The 13,745-nt window shown below is 37.8% G+C and overlaps 1 protein-coding gene across 1 annotated transcript; it reads right to left on the bottom strand.

Moving 5' to 3' along the window:
- Positions 1 to 956: 956 nt before the first annotated feature.
- On the bottom strand, positions 957 to 12,248 carry fundc2 (fun14 domain containing 2). The gene is made up of 5 exons (XM_063060671.1): positions 12,139 to 12,248; positions 8,014 to 8,170; positions 7,072 to 7,147; positions 5,952 to 6,080; positions 957 to 3,932 (listed from the first exon to the last, which is right to left on the bottom strand). The coding sequence occupies exons 1-5, from the start codon at positions 12,152 to 12,154 to the stop codon at positions 3,855 to 3,857; spliced, it is 456 nt and encodes a 151-aa protein (XP_062916741.1). The 5' UTR covers positions 12,155 to 12,248; the 3' UTR covers positions 957 to 3,854.
- Between the last annotated feature and the right edge of the window lie 1,497 nt (positions 12,249 to 13,745).

Raw genomic sequence — 13,745 nt, 5'->3', positions numbered from 1 at the left:
ATTCCAGATTTCTCCATCCAAGAGTATTTTAGACACATTTTTATTCCTCTGGCTTATACATACTTGTTTTTTATATATATATATATATATATATATATACACACACACACACACACGACTTTCTCATTTGTTAAGGCAGCCAGGAATCAGCAATGAATTACAAAATTCCTAACAGTACTTAAATTCAGGAAAGTGGCGGGGGGGGTGGCAGCAGCGGGAGAAAGAAATCGGAAATGGGGTGTTACATAGAGAAATCATTAAAGTTCTCGTTTAATCAAAATTAAATGGACATCAGTAAGATATATTCTTACGCACCATCTTTACCTGAATGTACTTTCTAAAGAACATTTTAAAGTTTGGTGATTGTCAAAACTTTTATCTAATCTGCATAACTAGTACCTCTGCACAAGTGGTCTTTTCAAAATCCTCCAAAAACATTAACTATTGATATTTATACCTTGGCTATCGATCTGGTTTTCTTTGAAGGAGAATTCAGTCAACTTCAACTTTAAGAATTAGTGGAAGGATGATACCTTCCTGATTGTAGGGTGGTAGTTGCTTTGAGAAAAGCAGCAAAGGAAACAGTAGGTAAAACTGCCAGCCTTCCTGACAAGAAAAATTTGGATTCAGACATTGTGTTCAAAACTTTGAAAGAGACCCAATGGATAGGTCCGGCAAAGGTTAATCGCATCCTCTGACTTCATTCTAAAATCCTCCTCTCATCTGAACCCCACAGGGAGGCAAATATGCATTTTTAAAAAAGACAGTAAATGGATGTTACCATTGCTAAAACTATCCCTCTGCATTCTTGGAATGACTCTTGTGGTGTTCTGGTGGTTATAACTCTGTGTCATTCACCAACTCGGCCTTCATTCTATAACATTCTTTATTCCATATATTGCTTTCTATTTTCATTTTCTACTTACTAAATTTGTAATATTTTCTATGTGCCTTTTGATCAAAAGCCTTCAGCTTGACCTTTCACTGTTTGTCTCTCCACAGATGTTGCTTGACCTGCAGAGAATTTTATTCATAATAATTGCACAGTGGGGTAATTGCTAATTATTTCCAAATGGGCCTGCACCCAATCAGCTACCAAACCTTAATTGTGAGTAGAGTGTTGAAACATATTGATGAAATAATTGAATCAGACAGCACAGAAACAGGCTCTTCACCCATCATGTCCATGCTAGTCATCTGCAATAGCTTGTCAATATGAATGGATATAGGCTTTATTAGGATCTTTCTGTAGGTAGGAAATAATACAGAAGGAAATGCAAAACACAACATTTCATAAAACTCATTTATGGTGTACTTTCTCAACACCGTTAACAATGTGCATTCTTTCAAGAAATAATACTGTTACCGAAAGTACAATGATAAATTAAAGAGAACAAGAGGCACCAAGTGGCAAAACATACAATCAAACAAACTCCTACTGTATACCAAGTAATTGGATAAGCAGAAAAATCAGATCGCGTATCGTCTTGGCACTCCATGCAGTCGACTGAGAGAACACCGAAAAATGTCCTTAGCTGCATTTTTACTTCAAATCAGAGAAATCTATCAGCCAAATCATTATTATTTTTCCCTAGTCAGGAAAAATGCCTGTGTATTGATTGACTTTTGTCTCGAAATATCAGCAAATCCAGCTTTATGATACATAATGAAAAAAAGACTGCAGCAGTAACAGTCCACCGTATTTTCAAATTGAAAATTAAATACGTGAACATTTTCTAATGTGGAAGGTAACTGTGACTGTGCTATACAATTTTGTACAGTGAATCTTTAATTTCTGAAAGAACCAGAAAGAAAGGATAAAATAGCAGTTGGTGCAAACATTTTAACGAAATTGACTCCATATTACAAATTGTCTAGGTGACAAAAATTATTGCTGGTAAAAGCAGAATACATTTTCATATACATTATTGAAATTACAATCCGCATTGTGTGTTTGGGATAGAGGAATGTTCAACTATAGATGTTCCATCGGTTCAAATGTTCACTTAAGATTGAAAACAATTCCTAAAAAGGCCGTACACTCTTGATGCAAACACTATGACTTATCTTTGACACAGCTTGCATTTCATATCACTTCCTTTTAAATTTAAGTTCTTAAAAGGTATTTTAGGACAGGAAATCTACTGGGCCCATCAGGCTGGAAGTGACCATGTAAATTTTGAAATTAGTAAATGAGAAATTAAACATGGAAAAGACAAATTACAATAAATCAAATGGCTTTGGGTCACAGAATTATGTTTAGAATCAATTCTGAGTAGAATAGACCAACTTTCTTGCTCTTAATTGGATAGTCATACATCTTATAAATGCATATAAAAAAATGGTTCATCCAATTACCAGGTATATAAATATATTAAAGGTGTACAGATTCCAATAACTGCCCTATAAATGTATAGTCATGTCCTACCTTCTGTTTGTAAGTGGAAAATATGTTTATGTGGGCTGCCCAGTCTAAGCAGCTCATTTTTAAATCTGCAAGTCCTTTTTGACAAAGTTTCATTACAATACTTTGTATTCAGAAAGTTCCAATGTTTCAAATATCTTCATAACCCAAAGACACTTTTGTAGAGTCAAAACTGATTCAGCCAAATTTGCGCAGTGCAATATTCTACAATGTTTCAGCAAGATAAATACATACTTCAAAAAAAACACACACCACAGGATCTTCAATGCCCATCCGAGAACAAGCAGAGCCTCACTTTAACCTCTCATCTGAAAGGCAGTAACTTCACCAATGCAACAATTACTCAAGGGTCATACTGAAATCCCAACAGTGAGATATGAACCCATAATCTGACTCAATTGTACAAGTGTGGAAAAGACAAGCAGCACTTAAAACAGTAAAAGATCATACCTAGAACGACAGCATAAAGCAGTAATATGATATGCATAGATTAGCATATCATAATTTTTACTATGATATCAGATACTTGAAATTTTAATGTTGATTGTTATTTTCTAAATGCTGAGTATAACATGTTCTAATTCCTAGCTACACTGCAACAATGATTGGTAAGCAGCAAGGTCTGCAAAAACATACAGTGAGCCAGGTTTTACTCATGGGCAACATGATCTGAAATCACCATGGTAAAAGCAATTATCAAGTCAGAAAAGATACCTGGAAGTGATGTTAAAAACTAGAATGCACAAGGGTACTTAAATGAAAAGGCAAAACAAGATAGACACAAGTAATAAACTCAGCTTCTAAGACTGTGTATTGACTTTAAAAGGCTCCCAGGCACCTGTTTTAATAATTTTGACATCATATTGAATTTGTAAATACATTATCATGTTGCCAACTACATTAAACTCCAATCTTTTTCAAGTGTCAGCATGGGAAGTGCATAATTTTCACCAACACCAATATTCAGCAAGTAATTACTGTTAGTGCTAGGAACCATGTAAGAACACAGGGAATTATTCCATTCCAAAATTATACATGGTGATTAAGATTCAAAATATAAAAATAAAACATAACAAGATTTTCATTCTGTTCCGAAGGAGCGCTGGAATATGTGAATGCAAATCATGTTAAAATTTATGTCAATTCTTCCATGAGCACAACCATGCCAATATATTTTACCACCATTTGATTATAGTCCCAAACAAAGGCAAAAACAAATGTTGAAGATTTATTTCATTAAGAATGGCGAGGCCAAGAATCCAGCAGTGAAAATTCCCTTCAGTGCAATACAATAAAGCCGCTTGCTCAGTACTGATCTGTGGGCCACTCACCCTACAAAATACATACAATCTATCAATGCTTTGGAGGGTAGGGACGGAAGTATTATGGAGTATAGTTCTTCACTCAAAATAACATCTTCAACTAATCCTCATGATGCAAGTCCAATTAGGAAGCCACCTACAAAACCACCTGTGAGGACAATGTTCTTTTTCACAAACACAGTCACCTACGTGGTGGAAGAAGAAGAGAGAAAATACTGGTTAGCATTTTTTTAACATTTCAAAGCATCTGAGAACTCAAAAACATTATTAGTGAAATAAAAAACTAAAAACAGCTCATAATCAAAGTCTTTGTATGTTTTATGCAATAAAAGAAATTGCAAAAGTTCTGTATACAACTTTACAATTCTTGGATATGGAAGGGGTGCCAGAAGATTGCAAAATGCTACACCCCTCTGAAAATGAAGTAATAAATCTGGCACTAGCAAACATTGGCTAGTGACCTAAAGAAGTGAGGAAAGAACTTAACAGAAACAGAAAAGGACAAGTATAGTTGATATAGGTTGATTTTAAACAAGCTAGTGTAGAATTATGAAATAAAAATAATGCCTGATAAAATGGTTTGAATTTCTTGATAAGAAAATGATAAATAAGGATAGCATTGCTGATGTTATGTTAATGCACCTCCAAAACAGCATTTGATTGAAATTTATTGGGTTAAGAACTCGGAGGTGGAGAGAAAATACAAAGCAGCAGTTTACATTTCCCTCTAGGTATTTTAAAAATAACTAAAGTAGTGTCTCCTACAGACCAGTTCAAAAGTCACAGCTCTTTTTAACAGGTATTAATGATCTGGATGGTTACAAAAGGAACAATTCTGCAAGTGAATCGGAACTCAGATGCAAGCGAGAGAAAAGGAGAATTGGCAGCAGGAAATAATGTGAGGAATGAGGAAGATGAGATTCCCCAGAAAAAAAAAGATGAAGGACAGTGCTATGATTTTACGAAAATGCTAAAGACAGATGTGCACCCCGACAGATTAGTCACATGGACAAAGTACTAACAAAACTGGTACTGTTCATGCAATAAGTACACTAGTATGAAACAGAATTCACATGAAATATAGAGGAAAGGGGAAAATAGTGGAAAATCTATAATGTTTTCAACTACTGCACTGGAAAGGAATATTTGAACTAAAAATTCAATGTAGTCAACACGATGCAGCAAGTGTAAAACAAAAACTACTATAAAGATATAAGCACTGATCACTTACAAGTAGGGGCCTCATTTTTTTTTTCATTCCAGATGTTTACTTTTAAACTATATTCACAATATTCCAGCAATCTTTTCAGATCTGCCCATGGGATAAATATACTGACACACCATCTGATGTTTCCATATTGCACACACATATTTATAGCTTTCCCCTCTGCAGACTGACTGAATCCTATTACTGCATCATACTTTCCACAATATTTCTCTGCAGAAAACATGTGACCATATAACAGTAATAGTGTTCTGTTATGGAACAACTTCAAGTCTGCAAGAGAACATCTCAGAATTCTTAGTATGGGGGCAAGGAGAAAGAGCAGATATTTAAGATTTTTTAATAAATTCAAGGATTGATGGAAAGCAACACAACTGACAAGGTAAGATTGTCTTTTTTAAATAATGGGTTTGAAAGACAGTGAGGTAGTTTGCTGAAAATGTCATAACTGAAAGTAGTAACATTATTCTTAAACAAAACATACTTTATCGTACAGGAATCTAAACATGGCCATTCTAGAGACATAGGAGATTGCAATTGCTGGAACTTTGAGTGAAAAAAACCTTGCTAAAGAAACTCAGCAAGTCTGTGCAGACAAAGGGATAGTCAGTGTTTTAAGTCGAGATCTTCCTTCAGGAATGAGAGTGCTGAGGGGAGATAGGAAGTATAAAGAGGTGAGAGGGAGGGCAAAGCTGAGACTGACAGGCAATAGGTGAAGATGGAGATTACAGACAAGTGAAACCAGCTGAGAAAGGGAGGGGTGGGACGGAGTGGGAGACAGTGGTTGCCCAGTGATAGGCAGGAGTAAGTAATTTCTCTTATTAGTTTAAACATGTCAATAGACCAAAATTAAAAGTATTCAGCTCCTCTTAAATAGAATTGACTAAGGAAAACCGCACTAGGTTGTTTTCATCACATTGGCCTTTATTTGGTTAATGCAGTTAGATAGCAATACACATCTATGTTATCATCTCCTTACCTCATCAAATGCACCGTGTACTTCCGATGCAACCTTATTTTTGCCAATTTTCAACTGCTTCTTTGCTTTGTTCACATCTCTCTCCACTCGTTTCCAGTCAACAGTGACGTAGCCCGTGTGATTGGCAATCTGGAAGAAACACTAGATTATTACACCATCTTTCCCAGTGCAGCTTGATTTGGTACCAAGTTATGCAAAATCTGTCTTGTGATGCAAGAAACGCTTATTTCTTGGTTTTGTTTTTTCCTTCTTAACGTGCAAGTTGGTTATCACAGTTTGCACAAGAGAAAGTGGCAGTAGTAAAAGAAGCATTTTACTTGTGTTCTGGTGATTGAATTAACTACTGGTTGAGCAACATTCATTTTGCTCTGTCATTTGAGGGAGGAAAACATGAGTGTGGGTTTACACATAAAAATCATAGCATCAACAATGGAGAGAGAGAGAGAGAGAGACAGCGAGACAGAGATCTAACTACCCAGCCTTCTACTGCAATGATCTGCCTGCCATCCAGCTCTCCACAGAGTAAAATGGACATCATCCACCCCTCCAGTTTCTAGTTACTCTTCAAATTGTTTCTGCAGTTATAGTTTGTGGTTTCTGGACGGAAAAATAATTAAAATCGTTGCAAAGAAACTTTATGAATGGAATGTAAATCAAAAATGAGGTATGGACAGAGAAGACAGCTACAGAAATGTGAATGCAGCGTAATGACTCACTCTGGTAAGAGTAACAAGCAGCAGTAGCAGGCCACTCCGCAGTGAAATACAAGATAATGGGTGCAAGACATTTTTACCAGTTACATAGTTTGCAGAAAAAGGTCATCCAGAAGTGAATCCACAAGTGCTTTCAGTGGAACTCTAGCTAAAATCCAACTTGATCTATTCTTCTTCAAGACTGAATTCCCTACCAACTAAATGCACTTATATTTGTTTTATGTGTGATATGACTGCCCATTAATTTTACAAAAAAGCAAACAATCTTGGGTTTACGAACAAGTTTCTTCCTTTTCTAGGCCTCCTCATTACATTCTCCTGAGCTCCCCCAATTGTATCATTGTCCTGTACATGAACTTAATCAATTTATATTTCAGTCATTTTTGACAGAATCAAGTCACTCTCACCTGTAGCAGGAAGAAGCCTCCACCAACTGCAGTTGCAGCTAATTTACCAACTTTCTGAAAGAGGAAGCCTGCACACCTGAAAAAAATTATATAAAAATTCGATCTTTTCTTAACATTTTCAGAAAAACAAACTGTATAAATACTGATAGATTTGTTGTTAGATTCACTTGAGGATCAAGGCAAGACATCCAGTACTAGCATTTACAAGTTACAGGAGAGGAGTATGTGACAAGAAACTAAAACACAGGTCCTTGAGCTTAAGTTGTACAAAATACTGAAAATGAGTTTGTACATTTCTTAGGCCTGCCAGAATCCCAAAGTGAGTGAATTACACTGGTTTACATATCAAACAATCCAAACTTATGTAAACATTCAGAGCCCTAATCAGCTTTCATATAGGTCATTGGGCTGTCAGTACTGAATTTGAAGTTATTTCACACTGTTAGCATTTGATTACAGAATATTTAATAACTGTTCTACTTTCCAGTACTACATCAGCTAGGAACATACAATGAGCTCCGAATACTTCCTCGAATGAAATCTGGTGGGAGCACATCAAGGGAATAAATGTTATTTGGTGTAACTAGAAAGCAAGTTAAAAAGGGCCAGCAACTTCCAGCTAATAGAGTTTACCAATCAGTTTATTTTCTTTTCACTCAGGTAGCTTATCAACTGAGACATCTAATCTTCATTTCCATAGGATCACAGTAGATGTGATATTTGGTTTTTATAAAATTAACTTATTTTGTTCCTAGATCACACTCATTCTATTCATTGGAATACTACAAGAAGCAGCACAAAAAATCATAACAGAGTGACCACGTAGCAACATTTGCAGTATTACAAACTCTTCCAGGTCTCCCTCCTTAATTCAGGATAAATATAAAGTAAGCAGAGTTCAATTTTCTGCTCAAGACCATTATGAAAAAGTGTTCAGTTTACCATCCACTGGCTCCTCCAATCATCAGCTGCGTTGCTACTGTATATTTCTCAGCAATGGGTCCAGAGTTTCTGCCGAAGAATCGGTTCCACCATCTTTGTCGTTTAGCATATTCAGCCAAATCCAACACCTCAAACTGGTCACTTTCATTTCCCTGCTCTAGAGAAAATGAATGAAGTCCAAGTTTTGGTTTTGTTAGAACATATATGCAGATATCCTGCTCAGTGGTACTTGCTTTCAAACTGTACAAAAAACCACCACCATGATGAAGTGCCAAATGAACTGCCAATCTTTGACATGAATAAGCTTAATGGATGAATTATCTTATTGGTGCAATTAATGAAACTGCACTTTGTACCAGCCACCCTGAATAATGCAAACACGTGCATTGTGACACTGTTTGTTACACTGCTAGCCAAGAGCTATTCTAGTGTAATAAACTTTAATACATGCCAATAGACAACAAACCAAAATGTGTGAATTACAAAATACTCCTAACAGCATCTGGCCCATTAAAGGAAAGCTCAAAGTTAAAAGTAAATTTATTATCAAAGTACCCATATGTCACCATATACAACCCTCAGTTTTGTTTTCTTTCGGATCGGCACAGTAGATCCAAGAAACATAACAGAATCGATGAAAGACCACCCTAGCAGGACAGACAGACCACCAATGGGCAAGCAACAAACTGTACAAATACAATTAAATAAATAAGCGATAAATATCAGGAACATAAGATGAAGAGTCCTTAAAAATGAGTGCGTAGGTTGTGGGAACAGTTCAGTAATGGGACGAGTGAAGTTATTCCATCTGGTTCAAGAGCCTGATGGCTGAGGGGCAATAACTGTTCCTGACCCTGGTGGTGTGGGTGTGGGTCCTGAGGCTCTGGTATCCCCTGATGGCAGCAGCGAGAAGCGAGCATGGCGTGGGTGGTGGGGTCCGTGATAATAGATGTGCTCGATGGGCTCAACCAAACAACATAATACAAAAGTAATTTCCTCTTCTTTCTCATTTTTCTTTCAATATTCATGATCTGTTATCCATCACAAAAACACTTACAAACAGGTCTAATGGCATAATGACTCAGAAATTTGAAAAACATTGGACCATTTGAGAGTGCAGCATCCTAATCTGTAAATTTTATAAATAAAAAGACTTGGCTATATATAGTAATATATTAGTTAGAAAACAAAATATATTTATTATATAACATGGAGAAATACTTGAAAAGCAGAAGAATTAAGTCCCAGTTTAGTCCACACAGTAACACCTTTCACAATATCACAGTGATGGTCACAAAAAATTCCTGTCTCAAATAGTCTGAACCTCAAAAAGAAAGCTGAAGTTGGGGTTCAAGATTTAATGATGCTGTTATTTAATCCCTAGCACCTCACATCAGCTGTCACATTTCAATAAGCTCAAGCCTCTAAAGGAATGCTTTCAGGATTTCAGTCCAACAAATGTCAAGTGATGGACGTGAGCAGCTGCTGTTGTTATTATGGTGTAGATCTCTCTCTCTTTGCTATCAAACTAGGTGTGTGGCACGGAACTATATGAGGAAATATTTATTGAGATGTTCTTAACTCAACAAGAATTCGTTTTGAAAAAAAAACGTCAATGCCCCATTTGTTTCCCGTGTTTTGGCAGGATATAAATCAACCATATTTTCATAAAGCACCCAGCTTTGGAAAACAGATGTTAGTAAGCAAGACAAGAAAATAATCAAAGCCAACTATAGTCTTTGACACTTTCTGGTACAAGTCCCACAGAGGTGTAGCTACTTAGAGAAGTTGATAGAAGGATCAACTCACTCTGCATTTGATGGAAAACCTAATGCTTTGACTTATGCACTGAGAAGCAAACAGCACATAATGCCGAGCCAAAAAAAAAATCTTTTTAATGTGGACCTTCTGGAGTCAGTTGCTATGAGACAACTATTTAAAAGGATCTCAGGCATACAGTTATATGCAAGAGATGGTTGAGCAGCCATTACATGAAAAATCTTACAGGCATATTAACTTAAATAAGAACAGGACATAGAGTGTTACATTATTAATAAAATTACAGCCTATTTGATCTTTGGCATTATAGTTTTCTACCCTGTTCCCCTTGTATTATAAATATAGCTTTAAATATTTTTAATAACTCAGAGTAGAAAATTCCAAGGATTGACAACCCCAATAGAAAACAATTCCCATGGAGAAAGATTTTAAGTGGCTTAACCCTTATCCAGAGATTATAGCTCCCAAGACCAACACCATTCAAAAAAGGCAACAAATACTGCAGTCTGTAGAGAAGTACTAGATTGGATAGTTAATTTTAATGATGTAATAATGGGGAGAAAAACTGTTGCAGAATTACTATTGTTTAAACTTCTGACTGAAGTACTCCATTTCCTCATAGATGTATCAGAGCCACATACTTACTAATTTTGTTTTCTGAACAGAATGTGCCAAGTTTATAGACATACCTTAACATCACTCACTGCAACCATTATGCTAATATGGGTTATCAATAGTTGATCTTCCATTATTGGTACAAATTCCATTGCATTATCAAACATGTACTACTATGGCCCAATTCATCCCTGCCAACCAAGATGCCTTCCCTTTCCCTGCATTTGGCCTATATCTCTAAACCAGTGGTTCCCAACCTTTATTTATGCATGGGCCCCTGCCATTAACCAAGGGGTCTGTCGACCCCAAGTTGGGAACCTCTGTTCTAAACCTTACCATCCAGGAACTTGCTCAAATGTATTTTAAACATTGTAATTGTAGCTGCCTCTATCATTTCCTCTGAAAGCTCATTCCATACACCTTCTGTGTAAAAGAAACGTGCCCTTCAGATCTCTCCTCTCTCACCCTAAGCCTCCAATTTTAAACTCATCTATCCTGGGGAGAAACATAGAAAACCTAGAGTACAATACAGGCCCTTCGGCCCACAAAGCTGTGCCAAACATGTCTTTACCTTAGAAATTACCTAGGCTTACCCATAGTGCTCCATTTTTCTAAGCTCCATGTACCTATCCAGGAGTCTCTCAAAAGACCCTATCGTTTCCACCTCCACCACCGCTGCCAGCAACCCATTCCACGCACTCACCACTCTCTGCGTAAAAAACTTACCTCTGACATCTCCTCTGTACCTACTTCCAAGCACCTTAAAACTATGCCCTCTCATGTTAGCCATTTCAGTCCTGGGAAAAAGCCTCTGACTATCCACACCATCAATGCCTCTCATCATCTTATACACCTCTGTCAGGTCACCTCTCATCCTCCATCGCTCCAAGGAGAAAAGGCTGAGTTCACTCAACCTATTCTCATAAGGCATGCTCCCCAATCCAAGCAACATCCTTGTAACTCTCCTTTGCACCCTTTCTATGGTTTCTACATCCTTCCTATAGTGAGGTGACCAGAACTGAGCACAGTACTCCAAGTGGGGTCTGACCAGGGTCCTATATAGCTGCAACATTACCTCTCAGCTCCTAAACTCAATTCCATGATTGATGAAGGCCAATGAACCGTATGCCTTCTTAATCACAGAGTCAACCTGCATAGCAGCTTTAAGTGTCCTATAGACTCGGACCCCAAGGTCCCTCTGATCCTCCACATTACCAAGAGTCTTACCATTGTAAGATTGGGATCATCCACTGTCATGACTTTATAAACCTCTAAGATCACCACAAGTTTCCTATGCTCCAAAAAAAAAGTCACAGCTTATGAAACAAAGTTTCTTTCGTGCCAAACCTAAACACCAATACATGCCAATTATTGTACAGGATGCTCAAACAATGAGTTGCCAACCGCTGAATGTCATTTTCTGGAAATCAGATATTATTAGCACTGTTACTGCAACTACGTTGATAAACAATTGAATTACATAACTACAGAATCAGGCAACTCAGCCCCTGTCGACATTATAGTTTCGTACATTTCTGATCCGATGTGTTAAGGCCAAAAGCGCGGCCCATCCCAACAGTTGTCAGCGTAGGGCCCGCTGCGTAAAGTTGCCTTCGTGCTCTTCATTTCCTGACCGCTGGTCTTTGCCCGCCCCCTTCCGATTTCATACACATGCCTCTATCTACATTACAAATCCTTGCCCCAAACCCAGCCGCCAACCCATTTCTTTACCTTTCGCCTCCGCCATTCTGCTTTGCCCTCTCACCTGGAAACAACCCGCCTACGCCTGCGGAAATGATCTCATCCAAATCCTAACCCACCCGTTCTCCGTCAATCATTAGGTTCAACCGAGTTACTGACAATGGTGAGAGGTTGTTCTGTCCAATTTATATCTATTTACATTCTGAATTGAAGTTAGGCAATCCCGTATATTATAATTATTGGTAGCTTTTTATACATTTTAAATGTACTTTGCGAACATACGAATTAATTTCTGATGTATCAATAATAATTTGCCACTTTGTACATTAATGCAAATTCATATGCAAAGTTTTGTGATATATATTTATATATAGTGACACATTTGGAGTGATGGTAACATTTTAAACACATGAGATTCTGCAGTTGCTGGAAATCCAAAGCAACTCACACAAAATGCTGGAGGAACTTGATAGGTCAGACAGCATCTCTGGAAATAAATATATTGGGCATTTCGGACTAAGACCCTTCACCAGAACTGGGGGAAAAAAATGAGGGAAGATACCAGAATAAAAATGTGGTAGGAGGGGAAGGAAGACAAGCTAGAAGGTGATAGGTGAAGCCAGGTGGGTGGGAAAGGTAAAGGACTGGAGAAGAAAGAATCTGATAGGAGAGGAGAGTGGACCATGAGAGAAAGGAAAGAAAGAGGGCACCGGGGTAGGTGATAGGCAGATGAGAAGGGTAAAAAAAAAATCATCCTCCTCCTAGAAAGGTATTGTTATCACTGTATGAAGAGGAGGTATCACTAGGACACGTCGGATGACATAATTGTGAATACTTTAAAGAAAAGAGTGCCCGACTAGGTTATTGACAGAGGTGTTTCCCTGCTATCTGTCATGGGGAAACTCATTGTTAGGTGTGATGGTATAATGTAGTTCTAAACTCAAGCAAAGACTTTTAATTCCTATCCAATATAGATAGCCACAAGTGCTCTCACTAAAGGTTTTCTTCCAGCCTGTTCCTGCTGCACCCCACTGCAACTAGACAATAAGGTTCGTAGGGAGAACACTGCAAAAAAATGGACCACCTTTCATATTTCAGGAGCCGCCTCTCAACAAAGACAGATGTAGTAGTTTACCACCATCTAGAATGTGCCAACATGGCTTTTGGCCGAGGGTATTTGAAGATCAAAACCTCAAGTATGGTGCAAAGCTTACGGTGTACAGGGCAGCACCTAAAATAACCATAGCAGGAACCTTGAGGAACTGGAAAGCTGCCTCTGGAGCTCTCTCTGCCAAATCCTCCAAATGCACTGGAAGATTAAACAAGGTAAGGCCCTCTCCCAGTCCAATGTGAGGCTCCAGTTATGTTCAGTCAGCTACATTGTGCAGTCCATGTCCTGGGTGACTGCACTGCATAAAGTGTTTTGAATGACTGGAAAGCTATCTACCCCAGGTGTAGTCTTGGCTGGCAGAAAAAAATGCCCAGGTATAAAGTTAAAAAGTTTATTTATGGTGGATTCATATTGGGCCATTTTCATAAAATAATTCAAAAATGATAGGGCCATTCTAGGAATAGGCCCGACCTGTCTGCAGTCACCTGGAGGACAGTTCCTTTGGATGTAGGCCCTGGACCCATAA

This window comes from Mobula hypostoma, chromosome 10 (assembly GCF_963921235.1).
Source record: "Mobula hypostoma chromosome 10, sMobHyp1.1, whole genome shotgun sequence".
Taxonomy (NCBI): Eukaryota; Metazoa; Chordata; class Chondrichthyes; order Myliobatiformes; family Myliobatidae; genus Mobula; species Mobula hypostoma.
This window is presented reverse-complemented; position numbering and strand designations above follow the sequence as displayed.